General features: G+C 48.4%; 1 protein-coding gene across 1 annotated transcript in view; it reads right to left on the bottom strand.

Annotated features, from left to right (window-relative positions):
• Positions 1 to 18,832, bottom strand: part of Inpp5a (inositol polyphosphate-5-phosphatase A) — a 192,161-nt gene that overhangs the window by 125,299 nt on the left and 48,030 nt on the right. The window contains exon 2 of the mRNA XM_008823156.2: positions 12,259 to 12,300. Coding sequence (XP_008821378.1) covers positions 12,259 to 12,300 — 42 coding nt within the window. The remainder of the gene's footprint in view (positions 1 to 12,258; positions 12,301 to 18,832) is intronic.

The following is an 18,832-nucleotide window of genomic DNA, read 5'->3' as shown; positions in this document are numbered from 1 at the left end:
CCCCTCCCTCCCTCCCTTCTAAGTGTTGCTCTCTTGGGTGGTGCTGATACAATGTCTTTCCCAGACTCAGGAAATAGGCATGACCAGCCACACCATCACTTAAGGGATTCTCCTGCTGCTAGAGCACAGTGCCTCACTGTAGAAGGTTTTTAACAGCTTTTGGCACATGTTCCCAGAGTAGACTGAGAGGAATGGACACGTGTCCACAGAGGAGGGACACAAATGCCCAAGTGGTTCTGATCTGAGATAGCCCAGACACCACTAATAGGTAAATTACAGAATTTATGTCACATGTACAGTGACAGAGAAATGAACTAAGACCTATACAGTGGCATGTGACACCACAGGGCCTTGACAGATGAAACAAGGAAGGCAGATTAAGAGCACTGTGCTGAGTCCAGTCATGGGCATTCTGGAACTGGCATTCTGGAATTACACAAAACAGGCTTCCACAGCCCTCAGAGAGGTGTCTTGGCAGTGGGAAAACCCAAGGCGCTCCCAGATTACCTCCAAGGTTATCACCAACTCTAGGATCCTTCTCCAAAATAAGGACCAAGCCTGTCTAATGTCTGTGTGACTCTGACCAGGGCACTCCCCTTTACCTCAGCCAAAGAAAGTAACCTCTGATCAAGGATGCCTGACTCTACCAGAAGCCTCAAATACCCAGGTTCACACTTCTCCATAGCCTGCACTTGGAACCCTGGACCAACTGCAGCCAGCTCAGACCCCAGTGACAAGGACATTCCCAGGGCCTTTCCTCCCTGTCTCCCTGCCCACTGTCCACTACTCACTAGACTTCTCTTGGACCTCCTAGAAGACTACAACACTGGCTCTCCTTGCCTCAGGCTGTGCTATGTTGAAATTTATTGCCGCCTATTCTAGGTCGGGCTCTGACCTGGAAGTTGAGGGTGATTCCTGCTTCGATGGAATGAGGTTAGATTATATGAAGAGACTCTGCTGAAGCCAGGCCTGGTAGTGCAGGTCCATAATCCCAGCTACTGGGGAAGCCTGCCTGTGCTACACAGTGAGTTCTAGGCCAGTCTGGGTAACTTAGTAAGACTCTGTCTCAAGTAAAAAAGATTTTTTTTTTAAAGAGGGGGAGAAGGGAATAGGGGGTGGGGATACAGCTCAGTCATAGAGTGCATGCCTAGCATGGCCCTAGGTTCAATCCCCAGTCCAATATACAAAGGGGCGGGGTGGGGGAGGATAGGGAAGCAGAGATGACAAAGGAATGGGGGAAAGGAAGGTAGGATTGGAAGAAAAGGCTACATGTTTAGATGAGGCAATCAGGTGGAACTCACAAGGCACTTTCTGACCATGTGCCAGCAACAGCAGGGAGGAGGGGCCTCTATCCAGGGTGTGTGCCAAAGTCCCAGGAATGGAGAAGAAGCATAGGGAGAAGGGTACAGGGAAGCGGGATCCCGTGTGATGTCGGAGATGAGTTGAAGTAAGGTGAGGACCTGGCTTCTGCCCAGTCTGCTCTGTGAAGATTGTAAGGAAACAGAGGCAGATGAAGCATGCAGAAAAAGGCCACTGTCTGCAGCCAGGACAAGGAGACACTGGTGGGAATGGAGTGGCAGTGGTCATGACAACAGAAGTCAGACTGCAGAAGAACCCTGAGGGTGGCAGGGGATGGGAGGGACACAGACTCCATCACTGGGGACTAAGTATGAGGATGAAGGGCTGACATCAGGCAGGGCAAGGCTGTAGATCCAGCCAGTGAAGGTATGTGAGGTAGAGGACAGGAAAATCTGGTCAAAAGGCCCAAGCGGCCTCTAGTGGGAGAGGAAGGCTGTCTATCTGACGAGTTTGTATTCATGCTCAGATGCCGAGGAGCTCAGAAGGTGGGCGACTGTGACCAGTGATAGTCATGTATATAGAATCTGGGCCAACTGTATGGCCTTAAACACCCAAAAGGAAAGTATAACCAAAGATTAAAGGGATCAATATAAGTTCTTAAGAGTCCATATGCATAGCTAAAGGCTACACAACAAGCAAAAATGCCAGATAGGTGACACCTTCCTTTGAGTTGTTGGCCAGGGTAGCCCAAGAGACTCCCAGATAGTAACCCAGTACAGAACTGGGAAAATGAACAGCAGACCCTAATCTTATCTAAAAGAATATTGACAACCGATTGCTGCTAGATGAGGAACAGCTGACCTTCCTAAAACAAGACCTCTAGATAGCCTGACTAGATTCATCAGATGGACAAGTAGTGGGGAACGGCTGGTGGTGCCGACATCACAGCAGACAGTAGCAGGGATATCAGAGTATAAGGGCTCTATTCGGGGGAGGGAGGCTATGGGAGGGTGCTATCTGGGAAGTGGGTGTAAAAAAAAATAATAATAATAATAATTCTTCAAACCATAAAAATTTGTTGATTAATAATTAGTAATTAAAAAAAAAATTTAAAAAAAAAAAAAAGGCCCAAGCGGCACCAGGTCCCCCTGGAAGCTAGAAACGAGAGTCTGGGAGGAAAGGAGAGGTGCAGAGTGGAATAAAACCACGGGTGCTCTGAGCGTCTGCAGGGATTTGAAGACCCAGGAGCAGAACAGAGGAATGAAGACAACAAAACACAAAGAGGCAGGCAGCCTGTGCCCTGTGCACTGTGACACAGCAGCAAAGAGAAGGGCACTGAAGGACAGAAGACCTGCTGGAGGGAGTGTGGAGGACACAGTGTGCAGCTGACAGCCCTCTGGATACCTGCTCTGATCTCAGACCCTCCCATCAGTGTCTTACAGAACCCAGGCAGCCCAGCAAGACCGCATTTCTGCTCCACAGGCCCATCACTCCCCCATGTCACGTGATAGTCATGCCGTATGTCCCTGAATCTGGCTTCTCTGAAAGACAGGGATCACAAATAAAGCAGCCATTCATGTTTGTGTCAGGTCTCTCCATAAACACATCCTTGTGTCAACTGAGTAAAAAGACTCCACCTCCTAACTTCCAACACCTCCCAACAATGGCATCATATTTTCAGTCAAAAAATAAATCCATTTTAGATCCTTTTGTTAGTCCTCAGGATCCAATCGCTTCCCAAAAGCCCATCAGCTGGCACCTAGACCTCAACACATGAACTTTAGAGAACACTTCATCTCTAAACCATGCCTCCTGATCTGTGATTTCATTCTTTTAACACTATTTCGTGAAAAACTATCCTAATTATGAAGTCTAGTCTACCTAGTTTTCTTTCTTGAGTTATACTCTTGGTTTTGGACAGAAGAAATCTTTGCCTGACCCAGGATGACAAAGATCTTTTTTTAAGTGCCTTCTTAGAACTTTCGTGGGTTTAAGTTCTACATTTAGCTCTATACCCGTGTTGAGCCTGTTTTTGTACATAGCACAGTGTGGGCTTTCCAAGTACTTTTGCACAGGGCTGTGCAGCTGTTCTACTGCACACTGGCCAGGCCACTCCTCTCTAAGGACTTGACTCGGCACTGGGGCTGATCACTTAGGTCTATGGGTCTTTCTCCATCTCTGCCATCACACTGATCTATAAGCCTCTATTCAGTTATTGTGCTCATTCCTTGAAGACTGTAGCTTTAGAGTACCTCTTGAAATCAGAACCTAAGTCCTCAAATCTTGTTTTTCTTCAGATTGTTTAGGTTCCTCTTTTCTTGCCAATATATTTTTAGAATCTTCTACCAAAAACTCCTGCTGAGAATTTTGGGGGGGATAGACTCTCATACTATAGCCCAAGCTGCTCTCGAACCCATGATCCTCCTGCCTCAGCCTGTGTGTAGGGATTATAGGCACACACCACACACCTGTCTTCTGCTGAGATTTTTATTGCAACTGCATTGGATCGGTATTTCAGATATTAGAGAATTAAAACACTAACAAAATTCAAGCCTTCCAGTTCGTGGCTGTGGTATCTCAGTCCTTTACATCATTGCTGACCTTTCATCAGTGTTCCACAGTTTTCAGTGTGATACTGACATATTGTGTGAGGTTTTACCCGGGTACTTCACATTAGTGCAAGTGCTTTTCTTAAACTAGATTTATAACTGTTTGTTGCTAATAAAAGAAAGTGTTTTCATACTGGCCTTTTATGTCAAAGATTAACTAAGTTAATTAAGTTGTTACCAGTACTAACAACAAAAATCCGTGTGTATCTTCATGATTTTCTGGATGGTCAGCCATATCTTCTGCTAATAGAGGGCTTTGCTTTCTACTTTTATTTCTTTTTTTGCTTCACTGCAGTGGCCCTTCAACGCCATAATGAATCAGAGAGGAGAGACAGGGCCCTGCCCTGTTCCTGGCCATCAGGTAAGAAGGCATTACAACTTTTATCACCAGATACAATGTGAACTGCAGGGTTTGCAGATGCTCTCTGCAGGCTAAGGACGTTGTTTTCTATTCTTAGTTTGCTAAAAGTTCTTAATCAAATATATTACAGGATTCTGCCAAATGCTTTTTTCTGCATCTGTTGAGACAAACATATGGCTTTTCCTCTTTAATTCCCATAGTAAATTCTAGTCATTGAGTTTTGAATGTTAAGCCAGCTTGAATTCCTCAGTCCTTACACATTAGCCATTACCCCTCTTCCTGGATATTCTGAGCCATGGGGTGAGGGTTGGTAAAGATGTCCCACTTAGGGATGAGCCCTGAATAGACACATATTGTCAGTACTATGACCAGTTATAAGTCTCTGCATTAATTGCTACCCATTGCAGAAGCTTCTCTGGCCAAGGCTGAGTGCAGCATTCATTTATAGATATAAGCATAAGTATTCAGAAGGCAGTTTGACAACATATCATTTAGATTTGCTGAATCTTTAAGGATTTTTTACACTTGTTTTCATGGTGGATACTGGTCTGTTTTCCTGACCATGTGATGCTTTCTATTTTGAGTGCCAGAATAATTAGTGATCATGTCACAGGATGAGTTGGGGAATATCAACTGTGTGTGACTCAATCTTCTTGGAAAGTTCGTGTAAAACTGTTATTGCTTCTTGCTGAAATGTTGGACAGAACTCACCAGTGAAGCCATCTGGGCCTGTAGCGTTTGGGAAAAATGTGGTGAGCAAAATTTTAATCTAATGAGTACAGGGCCAAGCTCATTTACTACTGGGCTCAGCTCGTTTACTGAGTCTTGAGTAAACACTCACAACTGTGTTTTTGTGAAAGAATATGCTCATTTCACATAAAATCTCAAATTTATTGGCATAAAGTTGCCAGTGCTATTTCTTTTGTTATCTTTTACCAGCTGCAGGATCTTGAGTGACAATCTTTCAGGCTGCATTTCTGATACTGGTCATTCTGTCTTCCACCTTAAGAAATTAGTATAAAAATACAAAAATAAACCAAGAACAACCAAAAGAAAAAAAGGGCAGAAATCAATGAAAAGAGGAAGCGGGTATCAGCCCCAGAGTAAAGCTGAAGGGTAAGTTCTTCAGAGAACCAACAGCCCCTGACCACAGTAATGACTGGTTTTTCCCATTTCAGAACATACTTTCCTGTTTCTAATTTGTGATTAGCTGATAAACATTGTTTAACAGGCTGTTGGATGCTGGCCTGGAAATTCTCTCTACTACAAGCTGGGTGAGCAGAGGCTTGGCTCTTTGTTTCTTCCCATACTGGTCACTGTCTAGGGCTGCCTGCTGTCTAGTGTTTGAAACATAGCCACATATATTTTGCCCTGTTCTAGTTTTCTTAGGCAGGAGGGCAAACTGGCAACTGTTCTTCCATGTTAGCTCACTTCTCTGACTCTTAAAAGTCCTGTCAGGAAAAACTATAGAAGATTTTTAAGGGACAAAAGGACTTAGCAGCTATTTAACTCATCTCTCTTCTGTTGCTGTGATAGAAACACTGACCAAAACAACTTATAAAATGAAGGGTTTATTTGAGCTTACAGTTCTAGGGGAATTACAGTCCATCATGGCCAGAATGCATGGTGGCAGAGGTGGCTGGAGGAGGAGTGGAAGCTAAACTCTACATCTTCCGGCAGGCACAGGAAACAAGAGAGCAACTGGAGATCCAGCAAGGCTTAACAACGCTCTAAGCCCATGCCCAGTGAGTGACATGCTTCCTCCAGGATAGCCACACCTTCTAAAACCTCTTTCTCTTGGGCTGGTACCACTGCCTGTATGCAGGTCTTCTTGGCAGATGCTTCACAGCTCTGGCATCATCAACGTCTTCTTGAGGTCTCCGTTGCCAACCAGGCTTCACCTTCACAGCTTCTCAATGGCCTATCAGGGCCTTCTCTAGGCAGGGGAACCCCTGCTTCACGCTGCCTGGGCTCTGAGGCTCTCTGAAACCTTGGAGGAAGAACTGATGACCCCTTCACTCTTCCATCTTTCATGCCTCTAAAGCCAGCACCAGGTGAATGACAATGCCAAGTTTGACTGCAAGTTTGGGATGGACTCCAGCCTGCTTTATCCATTTTAGAAGCTTTTCTCTTCAGCGGCCCCTGCAGCATTTTCCTTTCACACGTTGGAGGCTTAACTGGGTGTGGTCTTGCCCTGGAGGCACTCTCTCCATTGTTTAAGTCTGAATCTCTAGGCCCCTCCTTAATCACTTTAATCTCTTTATCAATGGAATCCTCTCCATCATAGGCCAGGGCTCCAACATTAATCTTCCTAGTGCTCTTTTTCAATCCAAACTGTATTTCTTTCTGCCCCAATTGCTCATTTTCACTGTAGATCTGCATAATAGTCACCATTAATAGCCATGCCACCATTTCTACTTTAGGCTGTCTTGAAATTTCTTCCACCAAAGAAATACTAGTCCATTGCTTTTCAACTTAGCCTCAGGCAGGCTTTTTGGTAGAGGGGAGACTCCAGCCAGACTCTGCCAAAATATCCCAAGTTCTGCTTATTTCCCTCTGGAACTACACTGTTCTCAGCACTACTTTCTTCCAGGCAATTACTAGAATGGCCTGTTAAGTTCCGCTTACAGCAATCAACTGCTTTTCTAACCCAAATTTCCAAAGTCTTCCACATTCCTCTAAAACCCCATGGGGTCAGGTTCTTCACAGCCAACAGCCCACTCTCTGATACGAGTTACTTTAATAGTCACTGTTCTGTTGCTGTGATAGAAACACTGACCAAAACAACTTATAAAATGAAGAGTTTATTTGAGCTTATGGTTCCAGGGGAATTACAGTCTGTCTTGGCAGAGAGGCATGGCAGCAGAGGTGGCTGGAGGAGGAGCAGCGGAAGCTAAGCTCTACATCTTCCAGCAGGCACAGAAAACAAGAGAGCAACTGGAGGTCCAGCAAGGTTTAAGAACTCTCTAAGCCCACCCCCAGTAACATGCTTCCTCCAGGATAGCCACACCTTCTAAAACCTCCCAAAACAGTACCACCATCTAGGGACAAAATGTCCAAATACTTGGAGTCTATGGGGGACATTTTCATTCAAACCATCACAAGTAGTTATCTCTGCCTTTACCATCTCTGAGCTATTTTACAACTCTGTACATTTAAAAGTTCATAGCAATGCAAATAACTCATGACCATGAGGAGACCTGCCATCAGAACGCACATAATGATGGCCATGCTGCAGAATTGGCCTACATGATATATATTAAGAAACTCACTTTAGAACTACCAAGATGAGAACTTCTGTGCTCTGGATTCTTTTTGAATCCATGTACAACTTTCTGATTCTTATTAATAAATATGAAATAGCTTTTATATCAACATAAAATAGTTCAATACCTATTCATTTTATATTTGCACAAAAATTATAGCTCAGCTGTGAGTGGTGGCACATGCCTTTAATCCCAGCACTCGGGAGGCAGAGGCAGGTGGACCTCTGTGAGTTCAAGGCCAGCCTGGTCTACATAGTGAATTCCAGGCCAGCTGGGGCTATAGGGAAACCCTGTCTCAAAAAAAAACAAAAAAAAATTATAGCTCATTTTTAAAAAAATTATCCTTACTACTATCACAAATTCAAACAATGTAAGAGTTCTATCAATAAAAAAATTACTTCAAAAACTGAAAGTGTACCATATAATGAAACACCATGAAGCTGCTAAAACAGTTCTGAACATTAACAGAGAGAGAGAGGAGAGAGAGAGGAGAGAGAGAGGAGAGAGGAGAATGATAACTCAGGTGTGTGTGTGTGTGTGTGTGTGTGTGTGTGTGTGAGAGAGAGAGAGAGAGAGAGAGAGAGAGAGAGAGAGAGTGATCTGAGTCCCACACAGACACACATTAAGGGTACATATGTCAAGCTAGAGGTGGACGAGGAAATGGAGGAAATCTGTTTCAGCTTTTCTGCTCTGTTCTGTTTCCTCAGAATGATATCCAATGAATAACTGCCATGCACACCCTATGTGCCAGGCAGGTGGGTACTTGGGCACAGAGATATACAAAGCAGGTAGCCCCTGACAATGCAATGCTTAAGCACACTACCTTTGTCAACAAAATAGAAAAGTCGGATGTCCCTGCACAGCCCAAGAAACAAAATTGGTGTGAGGTCAACAAGGGCAACCCAGCTCCTCCTAAACCCTCAGGTCTCAGCTTGGTCTCCCTGAGAGACCAGCCCTAACCACACCAATAAAAAGGCTTCCCTTGGTACCCACCCTCCAGCCAAGCCACAGTGGATGGACACTCTGCAGAGCAGTGTGTGTCCTGCTCATGTTGGCACCGTCCAGATGAATGAATTGTATGTGAAAAAACGATGGGTAGACCAGCCAAGGAATGACTGCACTGAGGTGATGGTGCTAAGTTCACAGTGGGTGTGGATATAACACTGTGGTGCTAAGTTCACAGTGGGTGTGGATGTAACACTGTGGTGCTAAGTGCACAGTGGGTGTGGATGTAACACTGTGGTGCTAAGTGCACAGTGGGTGTGGATGTAACACTGTGGTGCTAAGTGCACAGTGGGTGTGGATGTAACACTGTGGTGCTAAGTGCACAGTGGGTGTGGATGTAACACTGTGGTGCTAAGTTCACAGTGGGTGTGGATGTAACACTGTGGTGCTAAGTTCACAGTGGGTGTGGATGTAACACTGTGGTGCTAAGTGCACAGTGGGTGTGGATGTAACACTGTGGTGCTAAGTTCACAGTGGGTGTGGATGTAACACTGTGGTGCTAAGTGCACAGTGGGTGTGGATGTAACACTGTGGTGCTAAGTGCACAGTGGGTGTGGATGTAACACTGTGGTGCTAAGTGCACAGTGGGTGTGGATGTAACACTGTGGTGCTAAGTGCACAGTGGGTGTGGATGTAACACTGTGGTGCTAAGTGCACAGTGGGTGTGGATGTAACACTGTGGTGCTAAGTGCACAGTGGGTGTGGATGTAACACTGTGGTGCTAAGTGCACAGTGGGTGTGGATGTAACACTGTGGTGCTAAGTGCACAGTGGGTGTGGATGTAACACTGTGGTGCTAAGTGCACAGTGGGTGTGGATGTAACACTGTGGTGCTAAGTGCACAGTGGGTGTGGATGTAACACTGTGGTGCTAAGTGCACAGTGGGTGTGGATGTAACACTGTGGTGCTAAGTGCACAGTGGGTGTGGATGTAACACTGTGGTGCTAAGTGCACAGTGGGTGTGGATGTAACACTGTGGTGCTAAGTGCACAGTGGGTGTGGATGTAACACTGTGGTGCTAAGTGCACAGTGGGTGTGGATGTAACACTGTGGTGCTAAGTGCACAGTGGGTGTGGATGTAACACTGTGGTGCTAAGTGCACAGTGGGTGTGGATGTAACACTGTGGTGCTAAGTGCACAGTGGGTGTGGATGTAACACTGTGGTGCTAAGTGCACAGTGGGTGTGGATGTAACACTGTGGTGCTAAGTGCACAGTGGGTGTGGATGTAACACTGTGGTGCTAAGTGCACAGTGGGTGTGGATGTAACACTGTGGTGCTAAGTGCACAGTGGGTGTGGATGTAACACTGTGGTGCTAAGTGCACAGTGGGTGTGGATGTAACACTGTGGTGCTAACTTCACAGTGGGTGTGGATATAACACTGTGGTGCTAAGTTCACAGTGGGTGTGGATGTAACACTGTGGGTGCTAAGTTCACAGTGGGTGTGGATATAACACTGTGGTGCTAAGTTCACAGTGGGTGTGGATGTAACACTGTGGTGCTAAGTTCACAGTGGGTGTGGATGTAACACAAGACATACCACAGTATATAAGGAAGGCTGTAGTTCCTGTGTTCCTCTCTTTTCACAACACTATCCCTTTCTTGTCACCACACATTCTGAGTATGAGCTGTAAGCTCATTCCTGCCTTCCTCCTGCCTAGGATGAGGGATAGGGCCTGACCTGAACAAGTCATGGCTGAGCAACAGGTGGGGGAAGGTACGCACGTAGCACCAGCCAGACCCTCAGAATACAGTCGGCCTACTATGGAAGGCAGGTACCCAGAAGAGAGGAATCAGTAGATGGACACAGAATGCATCTGTCTGAGACAGAGCTCCCACCTGAGATCCCTCTGAAGAGGACTTTCACACATACCCTCCCCCCTCAACAGACGTATCCTGGCCTCGCTTCAGAGTCTATCACGTCATCATTTCCTGCCTCTACCTGTCACCAAGGAACCAGCGTTCATCCCAGTGCTGCCTCAAGGTGCTGTAGTGAGGACATACCAACAGTAAAACAGAATGTCTGCAGAACCTCCTACAGAGACGCAGAGGCCCCGGTGAGGCAGCTGAGGCCCCAGCCTGAGGCTACATCTCCCGCCCAGCTAAAAGTGCTGCTATCTCTGATGTGGCCATCAGGTCACATGTGAAGGTTCATCAGCTCCTTGGTTTGACCTAAGGACATGAATGGCACCATCCAGGGACAATGAGAATAGGAGGGATGCATGCCCACCACCTTGTGGGTATCCATACCATCAATCACCTAAGCTCACAAAACAATCCACAAAGCCACACCACACCATCTCCACAGGACCCAGACCTGGCAGTCCAGGAAATCAAGTTCATTCCCCCAGACCCTACATCCAACTGTCCCCTGACTACCTAAGACTATCCCTGACATGGTCCTCCTCTGCCCACTCCACTGACCCTTTTCTGACAGAGGCCTCACATCCACTTACTACCTTAAACTCTTCTATGCAGAGCCCCACCCTTCCCCTCACCACCTCAGACCCTTCTGTGACAAAGCCCTGCCTGCCCTTCCCCTCACTACCTCAGACCCTTCCATGGCAGGACCCTGTCCTACCCTTCACTATCTTGGCCCTTCCCTGACTGCCAACCCCTTCTCTGTCCCAACTCCCAGTGTCTCTCTTTAGGCTTTCCTGCTTGGACCTTAAGCTATACCCCAGGAATTTGCCTTCCATGCCCAAACCAGAACCAAGTACAACACCTGGAAGACCAAAGATCCATGAATGCTGGATGCTGAGTGAAGGAGCCTACCTCCAAATGACTTGCAGACACACATGGTGGCCAGCAGGACAGGAGAGCTGCCTAGCATCGTGTAGGGTGTAAGGACTCAGTCCCAGAAGCTCCACGTGTCACTATATCCAGGATGGCCAGCATGTACTGGCCTCCCACCCCAGTCTCTACCCAGCTTGCACCTCCAGAAAGCTGCAGAGCTACAGACAAGTGTACACCATGGACCCCAGAGTATCTGTAATTTCTCTGTCTCTCTGCCCCTCACATGTGACTTGGGCCTCGCCCTGCCCCACCTCCACCCAATGCTCACACAAAGCTGAGAAGTTGAATGGTACAATCCTGGCCCAGCTCTGTGAGGCCCATGTAGAAACGTGTGTGCATATACAGCATGACCTGCTATCCTCTAAGCTCGGAGCACCTAGTCACCTGCTACTCAGCCCTTCTCGCCCTCCTGGTCTCACCTACACGACACTTGCTCAGGGATCGCCTGTCATCCACCCAGAGCCAAATGCAGAACCAGGTAGCTGTTTGCTGTGCTAACTCACACTCAAACTGTTTAAAGTGACACTCCCATTGGCTTCCCACCCAGACCTACAGCAATCCATGGGTCATGCCACCTATATGGGCCTATCTAAGCTTCACACTGCAACTAGGGGACCTTCCCAAAAAGCACTATCCATCACAGTACGGACACTCAACCTCAGAGACGGGTCCTCTGTGTCCTGAGTCCCTCCCTCCCAGGAGGGAGCCAGGCAACAAAGTGTGGCTCATCAGAAGATAGTAACATCAACTGCTTTTGAAACAGCTTTCATGTGAAACCCATCAGGGTAACTCCCCTAGGACTGACCTGGTGACAATGAACTCCACATGGACAAGATGTGCCTTCACATAGAAACACCCAAATGAAAACAAATACTCACCACCTAGGCAGGTGCTTGGAAAGACCTTGCTCACAGCAGTTCTTACCTGGTAAAACTCCCGAAGCCAGTTCTTCTGCAGGTTTTCTGGCTGCAAATTAAGAAAAAGAGGAAAAGTTAGAACATAGCAAGGAGCAGAGGCTCTGGTGAGGAAACCGAAGGACACAGAGGGAGCTCTATCCACACAGGGCTGCACTCACCACAGGTAGCCCACCTGCAGACAGGCCTCACAGAGCTCTGTGGGCTGTCCCTGTAATGGGAAGCCCAGCAATCCTTACTGGGCCGGCAGCAGGCACACAGCACCTATGCCCTACTGACACAGCCCTGCTCTATCCCCAATCTGGGTTGTGGGGAAAGGGACAAGAACAGTACCATTTATCTGCTTCCAACTGGTAACAAGTCAAGCGATGGTGCTCCTACCTGGGCCAGAGCCACTCCACAGTGCTTTATGAGCATAAACCATTCAAACACCACAGAGCTCTTCTGTGTTAGGGCAGGGGTGAGGGTGTGCTAGAGAATCAGCTGTTGATAGAACCTTCTGGAAGCACTTAAGAGTGCCGATGAAGCTGGGCATGGTGGTGCACACCTGTAGTCCCAGCACTTGGGAAGCAGAGGCAGGCAGATCTCTGTGAGTTCAAAGCCAGCCTGGTCAACATAGTGAGTTCCAGGACAGCTGGGGCTAGGCTACAGGGAGACCCTGTTTCAAAAAGACTCCCCCCGCAAAAAAAGAGTGCTGATAGAAACCCCCACAGCATGTACACACACATGCTCACACACACTAGCATGGAAGCCCAGTAAGAACCAGAGGAGTCAAGTGCCAGCCAAAGCAGACCCTGCCCAAGTGGAGATGGAGCCATGGCCACTACCTGAAGGCCCCTGAGCTACAGCCTGCACTCCCCTAGGCTGCCCTATACGATCAAGTCCAAGTGTGGGAGTTGGCCAGAGCCTGGTTCGCCTGGTTCGGACATGCCCTGGGGAGGCCCTGGTCAGAACTTGGCATGGGGGAAGTGTCCCATGTGTCCCATGGGTAGAGGACCAGTGCTGCCAGAGGAGTGTCAAAGCCATTCAATAATGCAAATACACTTCACACTCTGAACTACACACTTAAAAGCAGCTAAGGCTCTAAGCATAATGCTACATGTTCTTTCGGGGGTTTTGCTGCTGCTGTTCTTTTTGTTTTGTTTTCAAATAAGGCCTTCCTCTGCCACTGGAACTGAAGTCCCTGCCTGGCCCATCAGATGAGAAGAACTTGAGTGCCCACACAGTCAGGTTTCAGAAACGAAAGACCCAAGCTACCCAGCCATGGCCAGGCCCTAAACCACCCCCTATACCAATCCAATGGTGCCTACAGCCACTCCCACATCAGCACATCTTCATTTCACCCGTCGAGTGTCCTGGGAATCAGGAGATGGAACTATAGAGAAAGGAATGATGGAAAAAAGCTAGTAAGGAGCAAGAACCTCACAGACCATACAAGGAGAGCAGAGGAACTCTGGGCATCCACTGACTCTTAGACAGATGCCCCAGCGGGACTCTCAGGCCCAGTTTCCCACACACGGGACACGCCGCCACTGCCACTCCCTCCCCCGTCTTCACGGACAGTGGCAATGGGGCACCACAGAGACAAGCCAGAGCAGGGCAAGCACGTGAACAGAGTAGCCAAGCACAGGAAGAGAGGCTCAGCATCATTAGCCACAGAGGAAATGTAAATCCAAAACCACAGAGGATCCTGGCATGGTGGTGCACAACACAATCCCAGCACTGAGGAGGCAGAGGTAAGAGAATTACTGCATGTCCAAGGACAGCCTAGTCTACAAAGTGAGTTCTAAGCCTGCCAAGGCTACACAGGTAGATCTTTGCCTCAGAAAAATAAAACAACCATAGAGGATTACACGACTGTTAGAATGCTAGAAGAGTGCCAGAGAGGAGGTGGTGAGCAGAAGCCCTCCACGCTATGGAGGGAGTGGTCAGGCTGGCCCTTGAAATGCTAAACCTGGAGGACCATCTGACCAGCAAGCCCACTCTCAGGTATACACTGGAGAAAAGTGAAAAGGCATCCCACACGGAAACTTGGTACACACAACAACAGCACCACTCGACAGCAGCCAAAAGGTAGGCGCATGGCCAAATGCACACAACGAAAGCATACGCAAAACAGGACATGTGCTCATGGCGGAAGACTTCTCAGCAGGTCTGGCTCTCAGGGCTCCCTGCTTCTCTGAGCCCGGGCAGACTCCTATCAGTCAGGAGCCAAGGCATGGGAAACACAGCCCTGCCCAGACCTCTGCATACAGCCATAGTGGGTCTGTGGAAGCTGAGGGCTAACAGCAGGGGAGAAGGCTGGAGCAACGGAGCCCCTAAAACTTTTCCATGCAAGAGCTCATTGCACAGCCTTCAAGGCACAGAACAAGAGTCCTCTGAGGCCAGTCTCCAGGACAGCAACTCTGCTGTTCCTCTTCTAAGGAGCCACCAATCCCAGCTCACAAAGTGCTAACATAGCCAGCATTCCTACCTGCAACAGTTTCTTCTCACCTAGGTGCCTCTATGTCACACTCCAAATGCCCTTCAGATTAGAAGATGAGTCTTACTTCATGAAACAGATGTCAAGCACTATAACTAAGTCCCTGATCAGACCACAGGCAAAGCCCAATCATGACCTCCCAGGTAAGCTCTGCAGGGGAGCTCCATGATGCAGGGCAGAACACATATACCTTGCACTGTTAAACCTGAGCTGCCACTGCACTTGCAGCAAGTCTCTTGGAGGGAGACACTGATGTGACACAACCCAACATAGGCCTCTTCAGAGCTAACTGTCCTCAGGCTACAACCCACACAGACCCATGTGCCCAGCACCTCTCATACTAATAAATACATATGCCAGGATACTTGCAACTCAGAACTAGAGAATGGGGCCTGTAAGTGAGCAGGGGAAGAACCATACTTCAGGGCAGGTCAGCAGGAATGGCCTGAATTGAGCAAGGACAAGGGAAGCCCAGATTCCAGAACTCCATTCTCTGTTGTATTTTAATAGAACCTAGGCACACTGCCATCTCTACATGACCTCTACAGAGGAAGTTAAATGAGGAACTGGCTGGAGAGCTCCTTCCCCAGCCTGGAGTATACAGCATTGGCCTCTCCTGTCACTTTAGCACATATGCACTGCAGCAGCGGTAGTGAGGAACACCTGCCTCAGAACATACAGAGTGTGATAGCATCAGGTCCCTGCATGACCCTGGACTGTAATGCCAGGAAACCTGGCACAGTGACTCCTGCAGCTGTATCTCAGGAGCTCAGCTCTTAGATGACAGAATCTATAGACGCTCCTGTGTCCTTGTGACCACTCAGCTGACTAAGTCTGTGCTCTGTCCTGATAGAGTGCACCTTTAGACCTAAGGACCCTCACACTCTCCTCCTATGTGGATAAGGTACACATCTGCCAGCCTCCATGGGACCCAGACAAGCACTCCCATGGCCAGCACCTCCTGATACTCACATTTCAGCACCCCACTATCCACAGCAGCCACAGACTCAAGTACATGCTCTGCCCACCCAGTGATCACCTTTGATCATCTTGTGTGAGTATCCCATCTCGCTTCCCAGAAGAAGGGAAAGGGAAGCAAGGAACACTGGGCACAGTGCCACCATGGGGCATTCACAGGCCCATGCCAACCAAAGCTTCTCTAGCCCTGGCTTGCACCAGAAAATCTAGCTGTGCAAAGCCTGGGCTCCACACCCACCTCAGCCACTGCATCAGCGCATCACTTGCCTTGCTAGGAAATGGGCAGAACCAGGACGATACAGCCAGAAATCCAGCATTCAGCCTGGCCAAGGCCTGGCAAACCCTGCAGGTGGCCCTGCCAAGAGACATGCTTGAAGGCCACACCAGCATGGCTGTGAGAGCCACTGCTGGTACCTTGGGACCGCAGGCTCCTCCAGGCCAGTTCTTGGGTCACAGTCTTGTTTAGATTAATCTGACTTTTATCCCATTTTGACTGTGGATCCATAGAGCTACATACCAGACAGCCCTAAGACGGTGCTTTGAACAAAGACAACTATGTTTATGTTTATTAGCGGTCACTCACAACTGTGAGGGAATTAGACAGCAGTCTAAATAAATGACTGAAAATATTCCACAATGCAGATAAATTGAAAAGATCAAGGCCAACACCGCACTGACACATAGGCAGTGTCACCAGGCTTCTCTGGACACACTCCCACACCCCTGGCCAGCCGCCTCTGAGTCCTCTCTCTTCAGCTGTATCCTCAATACCCTGACCTCACTGGCTTGACTTCATCCCTTTACAGCCCAAGCCACTGCCTCCTCCAGAACCTCATTCCCCTCCTGAGCACACACCACAATGATGACTCTAGGTGGCCCTTCTGATCCCTCAGCCACCAGATGGCTGCCCACCCAACACTTGACAGCCTACAAGCACTTCCCAACAGGAAGCCCACTCAGGAACTCTATGCCCTCCCCCTTACACAGGCTCATTCACTCTCACATATTCATTCCCTCACACACACCCTTATAGGCTCTACACACACCTGTGCCACACACACACACACACACACACACACACTCTAACAGGGTCCACACTCACCCGCTCCCACACTCTCCCTGACTGTTCGCTCATGTACTCACACCTACCTGACTCCCTCGTACCCTCACACTCCCTCAGCCTCTCCCCTCAGAGTGGCAGCCACTGTGGTGGAGTCCACATTCCTCAGCTCACTACAGCACTGCCCATGGGCAGGCCACCCCTGTGACCTGTGCTTTTACCATCAAAGCAAGCATTCCACCAGATGGCCACACTCCCCAGCCCCAAGTCATTGCATCTCTCCCTTTGAAAGTGTCTGTTGCTGCTATTCCCCTCTCTGTCTAGAGCTGCAGACAGAGCAGTTTTTAGAAGACAGTCAGCCCTCTTGTGCCTCTCACCCTTCACTAAGAGACAAAGACCTCCAGATCTGCATAGACAACAGGCCTGTGCTCCTGACCCTCTGCCCTCCCCTGGTGTCTCTGCGCCCTTCTCCAGCCTCTGGGCCTCTACATTTTCCCACCTTAGTCTCAGCACTACTGCTATGCCTGACCATGGGCCACTTCCTTCCCTAGCCTGTCATTCCTGGGTCACCAAATCTCCCCAATCAACAGTCAATCCTAAACCCATATTTCTCCATCCCAAGCAAGCAAGATGCATCATATTCCTGCCCTCCCTTCCCTCAGAGATTGTCACCAGAAAGAGGACATTTCCTCCTAACCCCATATCAGCTCTAAGACTCAATATGACAATAACTTCAATAACCATCTGGTTCTGAGACAGAGACAACCAAGGAAAGCAGTATCAAGAGGTGTCTGTCCCTGACAAGCAAACAGTAGGGGGCAGCCTCTCACCTCACCTGGAAGAGTGTGGTCAGGGAAGGGGAGAAGATGCTGCTGTGGGGGGTCCTTGATAAACCTAACAGTAGTCCAGGATAGGTGCATACACACCAGGACACAAACATAAGTCAGAAACTACACAGAACAAATACTGGGTCAAGACTTCCTGGAGAGGACGGAAAACCAACCCAGACCTGGAGGAGGACAGCAGCCCAACACTGGAGCAGAGAGATGAGCAGCAGGTAACCACAAACACATTGGCATGAGGAACCCCTCGGTGCCACAGAACCGGCGAGCCAAGCCACACAGGGATGAAAGAATGTGACCCAGTGCAATCACTAGCCTGAAGGAAACAAGTACCAGCCACCACATGAGCCTGTAGAAGGGGAGAGGCTGGCTGCCTGCAAGCGGTCATCCTGCAAGACGGGGCATGGCATTCATAAACATGGTCTAAAATGAAAATGCAGCTCAAAACTAGAAGAATTTTAAAGGTAACACTCTTGCACCCGTAACAGTTTATTTCAAGTGAAGAAGTCCCTCAGCCTTGGGTCACTGCTCTTCCCTGGGTTTCCAGCATAAGAGACTGTAACCCTGCAAGCTGGGGGCAGCAGACAATATCCAGGAACCTGCTGCTCACCTATGATGCTGGCCATCACAGTAGGGACGGCAATCCCGGGAGGTGGGGTTTGTAGGTGATCTGTGCCTTTCCTATGCTTCTCTAAAGAAAAGAAAGTAAGACTTCATGAAGTACTCTGCAAGAATTGAGTCTGACCTCTTAGCCTGTTTGTCACACATCCCTAAAAGAACATGCACAGGTGCCAGGGCAGCCTGATGACACTATTCCCTAGATGACCTAGGAAGCAAGGGCGGAAAGCTGGAGGGAAGTATCCAGGTGCTTCTCAGCAGTAAGGTTAAAGTAACAACAGGCAAGGAATACCAGACCGGTGGGTGAGTGCTTCTCTTTAAAAAGAACAGAAAAACATGCTGGGCAGACATGACTGTGCCTAGCTTGGGCCTGGAATTTTCTCTGAATTAATTGGATTGAACCCCCCGACCCAGTCTTTATAAAATGAGAACAAACTGCAGTAAGGACCCTAACTCCTGCACAAGGTGTGCTGCTGAGATGAGGAGCTGGTCGGTTTAGTCTCCCTCCCCCCTTAGTGCACTAAAGCATTCATGATTAGTGTTTACCACCTTCCCAGCACTTTGGAGGTTGAGGCAGGAGGATTAAAGAGTCCCAGGTCGGTTA

Source organism: Nannospalax galili, unplaced genomic scaffold (assembly GCF_000622305.1).
Source record: "Nannospalax galili isolate Female #2095 unplaced genomic scaffold, S.galili_v1.0 scaffold49, whole genome shotgun sequence".
Taxonomy (NCBI): Eukaryota; Metazoa; Chordata; class Mammalia; order Rodentia; family Spalacidae; genus Nannospalax; species Nannospalax galili.
Note: the sequence above shows the minus strand (reverse complement) of the source record. Positions and strands in the feature narration are given on the sequence as shown.